The 10,210-nt window shown below is 47.5% G+C and overlaps 1 protein-coding gene across 1 annotated transcript in view; it reads left to right on the top strand.

Moving 5' to 3' along the window:
- Positions 1 to 5,303: 5,303 nt before the first annotated feature.
- MYLK3 (myosin light chain kinase 3) overlaps positions 5,304 to 10,210 on the top strand; it is a 43,017-nt gene continuing 38,110 nt past the window's right edge. The window contains exon 1 of the mRNA XM_022555172.2: positions 5,304 to 5,774. Within this exon, the coding sequence (XP_022410880.1) occupies positions 5,304 to 5,774 (471 nt within the window). The remainder of the gene's footprint in view (positions 5,775 to 10,210) is intronic.

Below are 10,210 nucleotides of genomic sequence, written 5' to 3'. Positions count from 1 at the left end.
CCGAAGTTGTCCACGTTGAAGCCTGCGAGACTTCCTGAGGTTCTGTTTCAGCTCTGGTTTCCTTCCAGGAGTAAGCGCAGCTTCATGGAGGACGCGTTTGCCCTTTCTGAGCGCACATCAGCTAATGGTGCATGCGGGGAGGTGGCTTGGGCCAGGCCAGGTGGCTGGGGGAGCTGACTTAGGACTGGGAAGACACCCCCTCATCCTCCTGTCCCCCCCCCGCCCCCGCACAAGGAGGGGACTGAGTACACTGCCATCCTTGTTGGCTGAGCTTCTGGGGTGGGATGGGTGTGGTGAGGGGTGGTGAGTTCCAATCTCCACATTTTCATGTACTTTACCATGTGCCAGGTGCTGTGCTAAGTGTTTTACTTATCCTAATACTCAAGTAGCCCTGAAGTTACTGCACTGTTATGAGCCCCTTTTACAAATGAGGAAAGCTGTGTTCGGGGAGATTAAGTTCCAGGTACGCAGCTGGTCCCTACGGGCACTTAGGTATGAAAGTAGGTAAGCACCCCTTTCCTCAAGATACGTGGCCTCTGTCTCTCAGAAAACTGTCATGATGTTTGATTTTCTTAGAACAAGACCTTTCACTGCCTTGTGCTGCCACACTTGTTATAAATCCACAAACCTACACAGTCTACCGCATGTCAGTCTCCCCCTCAGATGTTGTGCCCTTGAGCTTTGCAAAGCCTGCTTCCTCTCCTCTGCTCCCCAGCTGCAAACACACTGAAGCCTTTGAGCTGTTTCTCCTGGTGTTCGACTCCAATTCTCTCCTCATCAATTTTGTTCATTATCTATGGACTTCCTCTTAAGAGAAACGAAGATTTAGCTCTCCCCATTTTCCCTTCACAACTCTTGTAATACATATATCACTGTTTTAACTTAGTAAAGTATTTACTTTATTATGGCATAAAGTTATATAATATATATAATGTAATATTATATTATATAAATATAATTCACTGAAAATTCAATCATGTACTTTAATTTCATTCTTTCCTGAACTCTGATTTTCTCGCAGTCTCTGATTCCTTTTGTTCCCTTTTTGTCCTGTTGCCAGCATCATACTGATGGCTAACATTTGAGCACTCACTGGGTGCCAAGCTCTGTTCCAGGTGCCTTGCAAGAATTCTCCGGTGACCCTCCTGAAAACTCTATGAAGTGTGTGCATTGTTATTATGTTACAGCCCAGGAAGTACAGACTCAGAGAGGTTAAATAAACTGGCTCGTGATTTTGCCCGAAAACTGGCAGAGGCAGGAGTTAAATCCAGATGGTCTGACCCTAGGCCCCATGCTCTTAATATTTTACTACATGTCCTTAATTATATTATACTGTATACTGTTTTTTTCCCCCCTGAAGTCCTCCCTTTTGGGGACCCTCCATCTTCCTGCTTCAACTTTGGGCCTAGGTTGAAGCTGTTGTTTCCTGGAGCTCTGTTTTTTTGTTTGCTTGTTTAGTCCCTGGTTTTGCTGGTGTTTATCCTCCAAGCAGCTTCCTTGGAAAGGGGGCATACATTTTTTTACATCTTGGAAAGTCTTAAAAGTCTTTATTCTGTCTTCTGACAATGGTGCAATGTCTTCGAAATTCTAATTCTCTCTCATCTAGGATTTTACATACAACCTAACTGTCTTGCCGCATCTGGTTGTTTTTAGGATGAGAAGTCTGACGTCACTCTGATTCCAGTTCTCTGATATATGATTTTTTTTTTCTTTTAAATTTCAGGGAGCTTTTACAATCTTCTCTTTACTTCTCTGTTCTAAAATTGCATAATGTCTGCAGTATTTCTTTGATAAATTCCTTCCCTCTTTCTTTCATTTCTCCTCCTGAACTCCAGTTAATTAGATGTAGGACCAGCTGGATCCACTGTCTCTCTTTCTTATCTTTTCTCTCTATCTTCATCTTTCAGTTCTGTTTTCTGGAATATTATCTTAACCTTGTTTTCTAATCCCTATATTGGATTTTTAAATGTTAACATTCATATTTGTAAAAGACCTCCCTTTTATTCTACGTTTGTTCTTTTTCCATAACACCCTCTTCTTTTTTAATGGATGGAACAGTCTTTCACACTTTTCTGTGGTTACTAATGAGAGGCTTTTTTTAAAACTTTCCTCTGTTTCTGCCACAATTATATTTCAGTTTATTTGTTCTGAGCTCCCCTTTTCATCTTGGGGGCTTTCTTTGAATACCTGGTGATCCTTTTTTTCTGTGCATATTTCAGAATAAGTCACAAAAACCTGGGTGGGTGGTTGAGGCTTGTTGACTGCTTGACTTTGTTGAGGATCAGATGGGGAGCTCCCAAGGGACCCCAAAGCCAGTGCATAGAACGGTTGTATTGTGGACTGCTCCGTCTCTGCAGAAACAGATCTCTGATCTGCAGGGAGGGTGGGGAAGGAGGAGAGCCACAGCTTTGGATGGACTCCTCAGCCTTGCACTTCTGCTCCCCTCTTCCTCCACCTAGGGTCTCAGGGTCCACAGGCCTCTCTGGGGTTTTTCAGGGAAAGCTGGCTGTCACCAGAAAGACAAGGGAAGAGCCTTGGGATTCAGCACACACTGACTGCAGCCTACGGCAGAGGTCAGCCTGTGTTTTTCCGGGAGTGGATCAGCTGCCAGTCCTCAGCCAGGAAGGATGAGGTGTCATTGCACTTGCTACTCTGTGTCCATCCAGCTAGGCTGCCTTTTCTCTGTCTGCGTTCTCTTGGCTTGCTGGGTGGAATGCCTCCCCCATCCTCTGGGCAGGCGGCATTGCCCAAAAGGAATTGCCCATGGCTCTTGCTGTGCCCTCTAAATCAGGGAGTTGGAGAGAAGCCATGCACCAGCCCTCAGAGAGCCCATGTGCTCATAAACTCATGTCTTCTGGAGGCTGAGAAATGAAAGGGGTTCAAAGCTGGTTTTCCTGGCTGCTCCTTTTCATCAAAGAGACCTAAGGACGTGTCCTGTCGGCATATTCTGAGCTTTCTCCCAGAGGGTCCCAGAGCTTACTTCTGGGAATTGTCAGAGCTTCCTGCCTTCTGCTCATTTGATTGTTCTGGAAAATCTGGGCTGTAGCCTCCTCCTTCCACAATTCTCCCGGTGGTCAGCCCAGCCTCCGGCTCCTGCTGGAGCCTCCTTTATTCATTCCTTCCATACAGTTGCTTTGAATACCTATGTGCCAGGCACGTTGGTGCGCTGGGGAAAAAGGCAAGCCAAAAGGGCACTGTTCTGGCCTCAGGGGCTTCAAGGTGGTTCTGTAACAGTGTATGACGCAGCAGACATGTTTGCAGTAAACCAGCTGCCTTGCAATTACTTGTCGCTTAAGGGAGACCTGGGGCAAGTACTTTTGTAATTTAAATAATTTGCTTTTGATATAAATAGGTGGTCTGGGACATTTATTTGTGTCCTTTGTGTTCATCTAGACTTTCTTTCCAGGCTTTATTAACCCGGGACCTGCCTGGATGCAAGCTACTCTGAAACTCTCTAGAGCAGCGGTCATAGTGAAGCCAAGGATTGGTGGGAACTGTCTCCCAGAGACAGCATCTGTCCCTTTAGACTGTGGGGACTTCCTTTCACAAAGATTATCGGCACCTATTGTAGGACAGACGTTGTGCTGGGTGTTAGACTTCCAGAGATTTCTCTAGGCGGACACTTCCCAAAGTTTGACCCAGGGAACAGTAGTTCCACAGGGAAGTATTAAGCAGGAATTACGGAGGAAGAAGTAAGTCCCTACCCAGGTGCTGGTTTCTTTCTGTGGCAGGTGAGGTCCTGCTGAGGGTGAATCCTCAGGAGGGACTGGAGCCTGGTGTGTCCCAAATTTCTTTTTCAAGGAGAGTTTATCTGTGTGTTTTAAATCACAGTGAATGTAACAGACCAGTGCCCTTTTGAGCATGCTCTGGGCCGTTCCATCAATGACACCCAGTCCGTGCTCCCAGAAATGGGTCTGGATTTCTACATGGGCTGCTAAGGGCAGCTGTCCTGACAGAGGGCGAGTGGCAAGGGGTTTGTGGTCAAGCTGCACACTGTGTTTACTACTCAGCTACAGCTTAAAACAGCAAAACGATCCCAAGGTGTTTTTAGATGTCAGAGTTCCAGGTCAAATTTATTCTCATAACTGCTTTTATTCAGAAGGAGGGAGTTTAGGGGGATGCTAACACTCACCTCCCTGGTGCCAGCCTTCACCAGAGCTGCGCTATCCTCAGGAGGTCCTGTGCCGGGGCCACGTTGGACAGAGTCCCTCTCTGGCCTTGTTTTCTCTCTCTGAGGGCCTGGATGCAAGTGGTGTCAGTGGGCTGTTCTGCGGCAGCCTTGGGCTCCGTGGTGCCCCTCACACCCCACCTTAGTGCCAGCCTGAGCATGCCCTTTTGTCTGGTATATTTATTGTGGCTTCCGTAAAAGTTTCATTTGAACCAAGTGTTTCTGAGGCTAAAATATTTGGAAACCACAGGAAACACAGGCCCCCTTGCTCTCTAGGGCCTTACTGTGCCTGTTTCAGTTTAGAGACTGGGTGCCTGATGCCCGTGTAGACATCCTTGGGGGAGAAGGGTGTCACTGGCAAATGGTCCCCAGAGGGCTCTGCAAGGAACATGACCTGAGGGATGATACTTGGCCACTGTTCCTCACTTCTATTTTTAGGTACAAGTGACTAGTGACTGGGGGCCCCACGTGGGGAAAGACCTGCTGATTCACACCAGAGCAGACTAAACACCTTTGGGGCATCAGCAAAGTAGGGGAACCAAAATTTTGTTTTTAATTTGCAGAAGCATCAAATTTTTTCACAATGGCAAAATCAGAACTTTGTTGAATGGCCTCACATTTCCTTCTGTTTTGGTCTAGCTTCTTATTGTGAATTGGATGTGTATGTGATGGGTGGCACCCATCTGCTTCTCAGTGCTTTGGACCTCTAAAGCCCTTACTCTGCCCTGGTATCCCTGAGGCCCCCTCGTATAGTCCAGTTATCAGGTCGTTACCTAAAAGATCCCTTTTCTTCTAACCTTTAGTTTCAGCTACAAGAACTCTGCCTGCCCTGGGCAGATTCTTAACATATTTGCCCATCAACAGCCTCTCAGAGAGGAATGTTAAATGCTGCAGTGATGTCAAAGGGGCCCCCAAGGGGAAGGGCCTGGGCCAAGCCCAGCCTGTCACTCATGGCCACGGCAGAGTGGGAGATAAGCAAAGGCAACGGCTGGGAGAGAGTCTGGTCTTCTGGGCGCCCTGAACAACCCAGGTGAGCCTGAGCTAGAGAACAATGAACTTCCAGACACCGCTGCCCAAGTGAAAGCAAGAGGTCTGCAGCTCTTCTGATTCCTCACCCTTGGCAATCTTCATCAGGATGTCAGGAGCCCCCAAGGAGAGTTTGCCGGGGTTGCCAGGGCTGGGCAAGGCCTGCTTAACCACCATGGACCAAAAGCTTAACGTGCTGGATGAGAAGGTTGACAAACTCTTAAATTTCCAAGAAGACGTCATGGAGAAACTGCAATGTGTGTACCGAGGCATGGGCCACCTGGAGCAAGGCCTGCACCGGCTGGAGGCCTCCCGTATTCTGGGCCCAGCTGGGGCCGACTGCACTCCCCCCACTGACACGCAGGCTGGGTGGCCGGAGGTCCTGGAACTGGTGAGGGCCGGGCGGCAGGATGTCGCCCAGCAGGGCGCCAGGCTAGAAGCCCTCTTCCGGATGGTGGTGGCTGTGGACAAGGCCATAGCTTTGTTGGGGGCTGTGCTCCAGAACTCGAAGGTGGTGGATTTTATCATGCAAGGGAGTGTCCCCTGGAGGAAGGGAAGTCTGGCCGACGGCCCTGCGGAGGTTGGTTCCTGCTGCCCTGCCCCGGTGCCCTTCTGGCTGGAAGGGAGGCTCAGGTCCCTGGTGGGGAGACCAGACAGGAAGCTAGTCCTAGGAGAGGTGGAGGGCTGTTGTTCCCTCTTGTGCCTCCTGTGTGACCTGTTGATGGGAACATGGAGAGATGGAAACTTAAAGACCATAGGTGGGTTTCCAGACAGGGCAGGACAGGTGGATTTCCCCCAGGGAAAGGGAGAGGCAGTGCCTCTGTGGGGCCCTGGGCTGTGCAGGGAACCTAGAAGTGGGGGACAAATGAGCCATTAGGGAGAGGAGGGCAGTTACACTTCTTTGACATCCCAGGAACTTCTTTTCTCCTTACACCTGGGGTAGGAGAGAAGTGGGGAGTGCTCAGTTTACCCTGACAGAGCCCCCTTCAGAAACCCAAACCTCCCTCCCTTCCTGTCCCCAGCCTTGTGCTCTGTCCCCGAGTGGGCGGAGTGTGCAGCTGCCTGTGGGGAGATGAGTGTTGACAGTGACCCACGGGGGACACAGGCGGGGGACACAGGCGGGAGCCGGAGCCTGGGGGTGGAGTGTGGCATTTCTGGGAGCGGCTGTTCCCAAGGGTTGCATAATCAGACCCGCTGGCTAATGAAAGCTTGGCTGGTGTGTGTGTGTGTGTGTGTGTGTGTGTGTGTGTGTGTGTGTGTGTGGTGTGTGTAGAGGCAACACTGGGAACAGCAGGGTAAGCCACCTAGCAACACTCACATGGCCTGGAGCCACCCTTTCAGATCTCTGCAGCTTCCCCCCAGCATGAAGTCTGTGCTTAAACTCTGTCAGCGACTGAGGCTTTCAGAGGCAAGGCTGCAGGAGTTTGCCTTCCCTTCCCCTCCCCAGCCAGGCCAGAACTCGCTCTGCAGATCCCTTCGCTCCCTGCCCAGCTGCTTCTCCAGAGCTGGCCCCTCCCACCCCAGCTCCCTGCTTTCTGCACCTCCCCTGAAAGTCAGGCCTGCAGGGGAGATGTGACCTTCTGCTCTTGACAATGATAACCAACCTCAGCTTTAAAACAGAAAATAAATCTAATTTATGCTCATGGTAAGAAAACATTCTCCCTCCTACTGCATCCCCCCAGTCCCCGGGACAGCCCTCCTCCCCAGACAATCATAGGAACCAGTCTCCTGTGAAACCTTCCAGATAGAGTCTGTTTATCTACAAGCACATTGGTATACACACCACCCTCTTTGTTTTGCTTTGTTTTAACTCAAATATTACTCACATTGTACTGGCCTGGATTTTTTCTAACTTAACATATTTGGGGCATTGTTTCATATTTATAGCTAGAAAGCTTCCTCGTTCTTGTTAAGTTGCAGAGAGCTCTCTTTTTGAGGATGTGTCTTAATTTGCTAATCAGTCCCATATCATTGTTTGTTTATATTGTTTCTCATTTTTAGCTATTATAGATAATGATGCAGTGACTAACCATGGAAGTGTGAGTTTATCTATATGACACACTCCTAGAAGTGGCAGTGCTAAGCCAAAGGGTAAATTTATACAATAAATGAAGCCAAACCAACCTTCAAAGGAGTTATTCTAATTCAATAACATATGGGAATGCTTGTTGCCCCATTTTTGCTAACAAAGCATATTATCCAGTTTTTGACTCTTTGCCTGTCTGGCGGATGAAAACATCTTATTATGCATGTGTTTTTTAAAAAACATTTTAGTATAAAAAATGTCAAACATTTATAAAAATAGAGATTAGTACAATGAACCCTGTGAGCCCATAACTGGAGGCTGATGTTTCCTACCCACTTCCCTCTTTCCAGATTATTTTGAGGAAAATCTGAGATAATGGATTATTTCTTCCATAAGCATTTCAGCAAATATATCTAAACCATAAGGGCTCTTTTAAAAAACATTATCATGATCTAAAATGTGAATGGTAACTTGATATTACCAGTCAGCGTTCAAATGTCCCTGATCGGCTTATGCCTTATTTATTTATTTTTATCATTTGTTTATTTGAGTTAAAATCCAAATAAGGCAATTGGTTATATGCCTCTTAAAGCTAACTTTTTTTAAAAAATTCTTAAAATTAAAAAAAACTTTTTATTATGAAAAATTTCAAACATAACCAAAAGTAGACAGAATGATATATCTCATTGTAGTTTTAATATGCTCATGCCCTTTTCCCTCTATTTCCTTTTTTTGCCTTTTGCTTGATTTGTAAGAGTTCTTCATATATTAGTGAAACCAGCTGTCATACGTGTTGTAGATATTTAGGCATTTCTGGATAGGGTGAAGTCATGGAACTTTCTGTTTTCTGAGTTCTTGCCATAGTTCTTGCCTGTGATTGATCTGGCACGTGATTGATCTCTCTTCCGGTCTTTGTGTTTAATACACATCCCAGTAACTATGTTACTAGATCTAGTACTAGATCTAGAACTAAGGGCTAGATCTAGTCTCCCAGGCAGGCTGTCAGCTCCTTGCTGACTGTGAGGCCTCTGCTTCCCTCTGTGTGCTGGCAGGGCTGGCCATTAGACAGCTGTGCCCGAGCCCCAGCTGTTTAACACACTGTCCATGCTGAAAGCAGCGCACTGTGGAGACTTTCTGGAGATCCTCTTTGTATTTCCTGGGAGAGTAGGGGCATAGCAATTTGTGGAATTGAATTCAGCCTTAGCAGTGGCTGCCAGGACTTCGGGAAGCTCCTCCTCAGGTCTGGAGTGCCCAGTGGCACTTCGTTTGGTTGTAACAATGAATCAGATTATTACTGGAAGCCGCGTGCTCTCTCATGGACAGGGTCAGGTTCAGCCAGGATGGGCAGAATCACAGTCAGCCTGCTCAGAAGGCATCGGTCCTCCAGATGCCTAGGCATTTGGGGTCTATCCTTTTTCTTCTGGATGCATCGGACAAGGCAGGAACCAAAAGTTTGAGCCTTGAAGTCAAAACCCAGCTCTGCCTGTGTGTGTGTTTGTGTGTGTGTGTGTGTGTGTGTGTGTGTGTGTGTGTTTGTGTGTGTGTGCGCGCGCACACACACGCCTCTCTCTACCAAAGACAAAGGGAGGGAGAAGACAGTCTGAGCCCCACAAGGTCTACCAAAGGACAGTCTGTTCAAGTCTTTCTCTACTGATGGGTGAAACAGGAGGCAGCGTGATAATGCTTTCAGTTCCCCCAACTACGGGGGTGGCAGGGCAGAGTCTGTAGAAAGAGACCAAAGGAGAGGTCTCTGCAGAGCAGGGCATCCGGGTCACATTGATGATGCTGGTGATAATCATGATGACAGCAGCTAGCACTTATTTATTAAGTGTTTCCATGTGTTATGTTGTTACCATTAAGAGGGCAAAGCTTACTGTCCTGGAATCCCAAAGACATGAGCAGAAAACAGGACTGAGAGAAGGGGGCACAGCATAGGAAAAACAGTGGAACCAACCTGGAACCAAGCAGAACCCTATGTGCCACCCCCCACCCCCACTCCAGTACAAAGGCCCCTCCACGTCCCCTGCCTCTTGTTTGTGGAAAAGCTGAAGTCTCCCAGGCCTCCCCAAGCCACAAAAGAGCAGGCCAAAGCAGCTAACGATTAGGACAACAGAGTCACAGACTCAGTGTCTGATGCACGTTCCTGAGTTGTTTTACGGATACTGTAACTGCCACCAGAGGGAAAAAGCTAACTACATGTTGACCAGACTGCAGCCATGACTTAAGCTCCATCTTGAGCAGCACTGAATCTATGGCTAGCAAAATTTCAAGAACTGGCCTCAAGAGAATGGGATGCTATTGCTCATAATAATCTATATCTTTGTGGGCATCAACATAATTGTAGCTTCTTCTGCCCGTATATGTAAATGGGCAACTACACTTGACAGCAAAGAGATGCTACAGACCCATGCCAACATCTTCCACTCTAAGAATACAGCGCCCTACGTCAGCACGAAGTAGTTACAGAAGACGGACTTTTGCCCATAATCCCATAGAAATGGAATGACGTTCTGACAAGTGGGGATTTGTAAGCAGCTTTTGGCAGGAAAGAGCTCTTTGCAGGAGGCCCCTTTTGTCTTGTCACTAACCTTAAACCAGGCACCCCCATGCTCTACTCATCTCTGGCCCAAGCGCAACTTTCAAATATTTTGATCACACAATACCTTGCCTAACATGTCAGTTCTTTCTGTAGATCAAAGAAGTAGAAATGAAGAATAAGTAACTAACAGAAGACCAGATCTCTTCCCTAGCTTCCCCTTCAGTACTCTCACAAACTGTGTGAACAAACTGTGAACAAGATAGCATCAACAAGCCTGCACGACAAGCCTGCATACACTGGGGGATGGCGACAACTCTGATTAACTGAGATTACTTCACTCTTTCCCTTTAAAAACTTTCACGGCTGAGCAGATTCTTTGGAGGCGGTTTTTGGGGGACGCTGAGTCCACCCTCTCCCCAGATTGCCAGCATTCTGATTAAAAGCAACTTTC

Source organism: Delphinapterus leucas, chromosome 20 (assembly GCF_059928025.1).
Source record: "Delphinapterus leucas isolate spDelLeu-1000000601 "Yukka" chromosome 20, BTC_Dleu_Yukka2, whole genome shotgun sequence".
NCBI classification, from domain to species: domain Eukaryota; kingdom Metazoa; phylum Chordata; class Mammalia; order Artiodactyla; family Monodontidae; genus Delphinapterus; species Delphinapterus leucas.
The sequence above is the reverse complement of the archived record's forward strand: the minus strand, read 5'-3'. Positions and strand labels throughout refer to the sequence as shown.